The 7,366-nt window shown below is 38.9% G+C and overlaps 1 protein-coding gene across 1 annotated transcript in view; it reads right to left on the bottom strand.

Moving 5' to 3' along the window:
- Positions 1-252: 252 nt before the first annotated feature.
- The window catches only part of ZBTB8OS (zinc finger and BTB domain containing 8 opposite strand), a 22,147-nt gene continuing 15,033 nt past the window's right edge, over positions 253-7,366 (bottom strand). Inside the window, exon 7 of the mRNA XM_006924285.3 lies at positions 253-4,924. Within this exon, the coding sequence (XP_006924347.1) occupies positions 4,838-4,924 (87 nt within the window). The 3' untranslated portion in view covers positions 253-4,837. The remainder of the gene's footprint in view (positions 4,925-7,366) is intronic.

Here is a 7,366-nt window from a genome sequence, read left to right as displayed (position 1 = left end):
ACAGAAATGGCACTGTTTAGCCAGCTGCTTTATACATTGTGAAGTATAATTAATATTTTATTTTGATACAGAAGTTTCTTAATTATTCATGCTAATGGAACCGTGAATATACCAGAAAAATGGAATCTACAAAGGATCTATAAACTTCATTTTCTAAAATGTCAGCCTTCTCTGTACAGAACTTGTATTAATACCAACAGAAAGTCAAGTAATTTAATATATAATAAACCACACAAAAGAGAAGCCAAGGGACTCAACTTTTGAAGGCAATATATTTTGAAATGTATACTTTCCCCATCCCTTTACTTTTGGGCTTGATGAGAACATTTGCAAACATTATTACATTGAATACAGCTTATAAAGTACATCTAGAATTTATTATACTTCATTTTGCAGATTTCTAAATACACAAATCCATTATATCATTTCTTGATTTTCCCATTGGGAAAATTTTTAATTTGTGTTGATATTATTTACAACTACTTAATTCCTTTGTTAAAGAGTAATTTGTTTTTATTCAGCCCATAAGGAGAAAAAATGGAACAACATTTCTGCGTAGACCATAGTTCTCAACTTTGGCTGCACATTAGAATCACTTATGGAATTTTAAACAATACAGATGCTTAGGGAAATTCAGACTCTCCAGCAGATGGATTCTGGGTGTAAGTATTTTCGAAATTTTCCCAGCAGTTTTTATGTGCAAAATAGGTGCCTTCTTTAAGATTTCCCTCTATCTTCCCTATACAGATGCTGGGGATGGGCAGTTGGGTCATTTGACCTTCTAGACCACTGGTTCTCAATCCTATTAAGGACAATTAAAGATACCCAGTCCAAGAAAATATTAATTTTGTGGAATTTCAAGATACTATATATGTTCCCTTAACTACAGTTTTTGGTAGGGACAAATAATTTGAAAAATAAATTAGTAGGTAGTCTTAAAATAGCGATTTTTACTTTTAGATGCATTTGTATTATATTTGATTATGGGTATTGCATTCTGGGAATTCACATAGTACTTCAGACTAATAAAAGAACTATATTAGGAATATGTGACTGAAATACTATATCCTTAAATTTCACAAGCTTTAATGTTTTCTTTGCTCGGAACCAGAAATCTCTCCAAGCACCATGAAACTTAATTGCTACATACTAGAATTCCATCAATGAATTAAATTATTTTTTATTAAAGTTAAACGTTGCACTAGAGAAATAGTACTCAACTAAGATGTATTACCTAAAGGAGACCTCGGACAAATTTGGAAACAAAAATTTCTTAGCTTCACGTATTGCCATTAAAATTTTTTAAAAAAACTTGAAACGACTTTTGAGTAGAGTACCATCCTCATGCCAAACGTTTAAGGTTATGTTTGCAATTCCAACACAAGTATATCCCTTCAGCAGTATTGTATATACAGATACTCTCTTGCTTAGTCTCTTACAGATAAACAACAACAAAAACGCATCCAATGATGAAGTGGCACTTTATGCATCATTCAAAATGGTTAAATGCTGAAATAAAATAGAAACTGTAGTTTGTTTTGTATTTGAGCTGACAAAACTTTTCTCCTGGAGGAAAAAAATCTACGAGGAACACAGCAGTGGAAAACGGTGCCTATAAATTGGCACCAGATGCTCCAGTATTTTGGGGCCACAGTAAAACATGAAAGCCCAAGTGTTTTCTCCCCTAATCGGCAAGACATTTATTCCGCTCAGGCAGGTGATCGCGTAGCTTTATGTCTTATTTTCAGGAAAGACTAGACCTGCAGCTAGGCCTATGGAGAGGCCCCAACCTGCCAGGCACCAAAGCTAGAGTCGGTGGCAGTGGGTGGAGAGTAGGGATTTGAATAGAAATATCCTGTAGTGCAATAGTGGGCGCCCAATATGGAGTCTACATTTGCCGAGGACCTACTAGATCCCAGGACTCTGAGGTAGGCACTGACACCCTCCCTATTTAGAGACAAACAGACGAGAATACACCCAAAGCCACCGACGACTCCAAGGGCTGCGGGGATTCGAGCTCACGCAGGAAATGCCTACGGGTGCCTAAAACCATCGCCTTACTGCCGGGAGAACTAGTCTATATTATCCCTACTCGGTTACGATATTGTGGTCTTGTGCAAGAAACTGCCCCACTACCCTGGGTGTCCTCCAAGTCGCTTGTGGACCCCTGCACCCCCACCCCCCAACACACCGTGGAGTCTGGCTGAGCCAATAGGAGCCGGGGAAAGGCACGTGGCAGGCAGGGCGAAGCCTGGGCCGGCAGGCGGAGAACAACTCCCGCTCAGGGAACAGATTCCGATTACACTGGGGCACCTCAGTGATGTTCTCGTTTACCCAGAATGCCTTTTTTCCCCTCTCCTTCCCTCTTTCTTTTTGAGGGAGTCATAACTTTTTTTTCCCCCATAACTCAAGAAAAACACTGAACGACAAATTTTAATCCTGACAGCCACGTGAGGTTGGTACTATTACGGCAGATGTAACTGAGGCTTTGACTGGTGATAAGACTTGGTCAAGATCAGAGAGGAAGTTTCAGGAAGGAAACGGGGCAGAGGCTTTGGCTCCTATCTTTATCTTATATTTATATATAGATGCTCAACTCCCATATGTTAGAAAGAAAACTCAACACAAGAAGGACCTGGAGTAGAGAAGCAGGAGAGGAAGAAGCAGAAAGGAGTGGCTTTGTTTACTCTTAATGAACAGACTCTAGCAGAATGGCACTGGCTATCAAGGTTGTCTCTAGGCTGGACACCCCCCCTAACCAACCACTGTGGTCTTTTTAAAAACTAAGGAGAAAAGTAAGGGGGCTGTTAGCATTTATGCTTGCCCCAATAATACTAGCCCTCATTTACTGAGCATTTATGTGTCAGAACTATCCTAACAGCTTTATGTGTATACATTTATTTAACCCTCTCAACAACCCTGCAAGTATAGCCATCACCCCTTAAAATGAGGAAATTAAGGCACAACGAGGTTAAGCAACATGCCCAAAGTGGGCAGTTAGTAAGTGGTAGAACCAGGACTTGAACCCTAGTGATCTGGCTCGTTTGTGCTATTAATCACTACCCCCCCAAAATAAAAATGTTACCACAGTAGTGTTTAAATTCCACAGCTCCAAGTATAATTCCAAGATGACTCCCTTTCTCTTCATTTACTCAATAAGATTCTTAACTATCCTGGGAAGGCTGGGGAAACGTGTATGCCAACTATATTTTATAAAGGGTAACATACTCATTTCCCTTTTATTCGATATCTTCATTTTGGCTTATTTTAAAACTAACAAACTGATTTTTTAAATTTACAAGAAACAATTTGTATTGCATAATTACATCTGACTTGTTTTTACTGAACCCCATTATATGGCACTGGTGGTAAGAGATGTGGTTATGCTTTTTTCTCCTAGTCAAGTTTATACCTACTTGGCTTAATACACCCCAAGAGCTCTTCTTATTCTAGACTTGGTTCTTCCATTGCCTTAATGGTATCCCCTTGTTCATTTTTACAACCACCCCCACCCCGTCATGATCTGCAAAGGGGTCCATGAAAAAGAAAGTGTCCATCTCAGCCTAGAAATTCATCCTAACGAAAGGTAAATTGGTTCTTCTAGACATTTTTTTGCTCAGAGGGCCACAATTCAAATTTGAAAATGTGCCTGAGATTAAAGAAGGGCAAGAAGCACTAACCCAGTGATCCTGCTATGTATTCATTTATTTGAAGAGCTACTATTCAAACCACATGCTCTTGGCCTAGTCTTCATCACCTCTACTTTCTGTTAAATACTCAGAGAAAAAGAATGTAGTGCTCAGAGAAAACACTGAGAAAGCTCACTATCTCCTCCTTTTAGGTCAAGTTTGGCCTACTATAATGATATTTGGCACCACCCAGTGGCAATCTTGTATTTGTGAATAAATAGCAACCTTGCACTCTTGCATCACAAGAAAGAATACCTCAATTAAAAGAGTAAAATAATGATGCAAGTCACCTAAAGCAGTTTCATTTCTTAAAAGTTATCTACTTTAAAAAGTTCAGATCTTTTGAAAGTTGTTTTCCTGGCCTCTTCTGTATCCTTAGTAATGAAGAGCTTAGGCAATTTTTCAAAACAGAAGAAATTTTAAGAATTCCCCTTTTCCTCTCTAATTGTATAAATATACTGGCTTTAATATAAAATACATGTTAGAAGGAAGGGCCCATTAGTAAGGGCATCAAATTTTTCTTACAGGAAAACAGGAAAGTTGTCAATATATCAGTGCTTTAAAAAAAGTGAGATAGAAAATGAGGGCTCTTTGTAGAGAAGTCTTCAAATTGTTTAACTATAATTATTTCTTCTGAGAAAACCAACTGGAATACAGGATGGCTGTGTTCCACAACAATCTAAAATACAATCTCTCTTAAGGTACATGTAGAAACATAGGTCTTACTTCGGAGGAAAAGCAAAATCCTGATTGTAGGATTTCTCAAATTGTAATTATTTTTCCAAACTGTATCCGAGAGCACAGAGTCTTCAGAGTCTCTCATACTGCTGCTAACACCAATGATCCCTTTTGGGACCAGGCTGGAGGGCTGACCTTCCACTGGCAGGGTGTGAAGTACCTGCTGTTACGGCAGGAATTAACCAATGAAGAACCATACTTGCCACCTGAAGAACTCTTTAACGTTACAATATTTGGTTAACATAGACCAAGGATGTGCCTTGATCTTCCATTTCTAAAAGTTACACTTTAAAAATTTCTTTTCTGCAAATCTCCATATATCGTCAGATACTATAGAATTTATATCATGGTATCTTCTAATATGGAAGAGAAAAAACAGTTCTTCACAAATCTTTTTGGGGGGGAGTATCTTAAATGTCGATGATCACAAAAACTTCTGGCTTCTCCTCATTATAGACCTGCATTGCTGAGTATGTTATTGCCTTGACTTCAGTTCCCTAAAGTTGGGGTTAGAGAAAAAACAAATAGGAGAAAAAGGACATTGAAATCAGAATCATTAACTCTAGCAACAACTGGTAGAAAGTCAAAATTGTAATATTATTCTGAAAAACTAAAAACTCACATAAAAAAATTACTTATCAAATCAGTATAGTATTATACACTGATCCAGTAAAAACAACATGTGCTCAATAGAAAGAGAACTTGAGCTGGAGTTGAGATGGAACTCTAATCCTGGCTTTGTTTCCACCTGGATATGGAAGCTATCTGACCTCTCCAGGCATCAGCTTTTTCATTTATTAAATAGGTTGAATCAAAGAACATAAAGCTTTCCTACTGTTTGCTGGAGGCTCCTTCTGGACTTCCTCCCTGCAGTCTAACCTGGGCCCTAGGAACTCAGCCTACTCTCTAGTCAGTTGCCAATATTCACTTTGCCTCATGGGGTTCTTCTCTCTTCACATGTTTCTGACATATGACACCCCCCCCTACCCTGCCCCAGTTTAGAGCCATAGAATTTGATGTTCTCTTAGTTCCTTCTAGCTCTAGAAAAGAATCTGGGGGGCGGGGGGGGGGCGGAATCTAGAAAAGAATCCACAGAATGTATCAGAGAATAGGTGACTGGCATTTGCCAGCTCTGTAAGCACGAAAGAAATCTGAAGATCTCACAGACGGATTTGAATGGCAGCTGCCTTTGTTTTTTCTCTTCTGCTGTAATCTGGAGAAACCACAACCTAAATCAAACTCAACTTTCTGCCTGTGGCAGCACAAAGCCTGCTAAGGGAGACTCGGGAGAAAGAAGCATAAAACAAAGAAAAATCAGTTGAGGGGAAGGGTATGAGGATTGAAAACAAGTTATTTTTATAGTATACATGACACAGTGGAACTCTTTTGAACATACTATGTTTGAGATGCCTATGAGACATCCAAATGGAGATGTCAGATAATAGGCATTTGTCTACAGGATGACTTGTTCAGGCAATAGATGTGTCTAGAAATACAAATTTGGGAGTTATCACTGAATAGATATTTATAGCTATAGGACTAGATAAGATTACCAAGGAAGGAGGGTAGATAAGAGAGAGTAGGAGAGAGGACTGAGCCTCAGAGCACTAAGTTTGAAAGAGAAGGAGCCAAAAAGGTAGAGAGAGGACAGCCTAGTGAGAGGGAGCAAGAGAAGAGGGATGCCCTAGAAGCCAGATAGCTAATGCTCTTAAGGCTGCTCAGAGGTTGAGTAAGGTAAGGACTGAGAATTGACTGCAGATTTGCTAATCAGCGGAATAATGCATATAATATTTGGGGTGCGTCAAAGGGAATAAGAGGTGAGAAAGTAGAGGCAGTATATTGAGACAATTCTTTTGAAGAGTTTGTAGAAAAGGAGAATATATGGATAGAACAGTAATAACTAGAGGGGGGATGTGGCTAGTAAGGAGGTTTATGTTTTGTCTTGTTTTACCTAGCAGGTTTTGTGGCACCATTGTATACTAAGTGGAAATGATCTAAGAAGTTGGGAACAATTAATCATGCTGGAGAGGGAGAGAATTTCAGAGCAAAGACCTTAAGTTGGTAAGGGCTGTGTGCAGGATAGAGCATTGAAGGAGAGAAGACTGCCTTCTGACAGGATCAGGGACTGGCCCGTCATTAATACAGGAGGAAAGGCTATAACGTGAGTATAGATACAATAAGATGGTAGATTTGATGTGAGGGAAGATGAGTCAGTTCTTATGGATTGCTTCTGTTTTCTCTAGAAAGCAAGGTTGATTAAGAGTGAGAATGAGGGAGGAAGGCTTAGAGGTGAGGGTAAAATAATTGCCTCAGAGAATGAGAAAGTGAATTTAGTGTTAAATGCAAGATTACTCGTCAGTGCTGAGTACTCTTTTCAGATTTGTGGACAGACGTTTAAGGTGATACCGGTTAGTGGGTGGAAGCATCTCCATTTGGATGCCTGACAGGCATCTCAAACACAGTATGTTCAAAAGGAAATTCCAGTGTGTCATGAGTACTATAAAGATAACTTGTTTTCAATCCACACGCCCTTCCCCGCAACTGATATTTGTTTTATGCTTCTTTCTTCTAAGTCTCCCTTACCAGGCTTTATTCCATTATATCGTGGTTGAAGAAATTATATTAAATGCAATTATTGGAAGTAACCAGGATTTCCTGGTCACCTCCAACTAAGTTAGGTCTCCTTGACCTTTCACAGGGGTCAGCAAACTACAAATCACAGACCAAATCCAGCTTGCCCCCCGTTTTTTGTACAGCCCCACCAACTAAGAATGGTTTTTACATTTCTAAATGTTTGAAAAAAAAAGAAATCAAAATAATAATATTTCATGACATTTAAAAATGATATGAAATTCGAATTTCAGTGCCCATAAAGTTTTTCTGGAACACAGCCACATTCATTCATTCATGTCATGTCTGTGGCAGCTGGAGCGTTACAA

Source organism: Pteropus alecto, unplaced genomic scaffold (assembly GCF_000325575.1).
Source record: "Pteropus alecto unplaced genomic scaffold, ASM32557v1 scaffold39, whole genome shotgun sequence".
NCBI lineage: Eukaryota > Metazoa > Chordata > Mammalia > Chiroptera > Pteropodidae > Pteropus > Pteropus alecto.
Note: the sequence above shows the minus strand (reverse complement) of the source record. Positions and strands in the feature narration are given on the sequence as shown.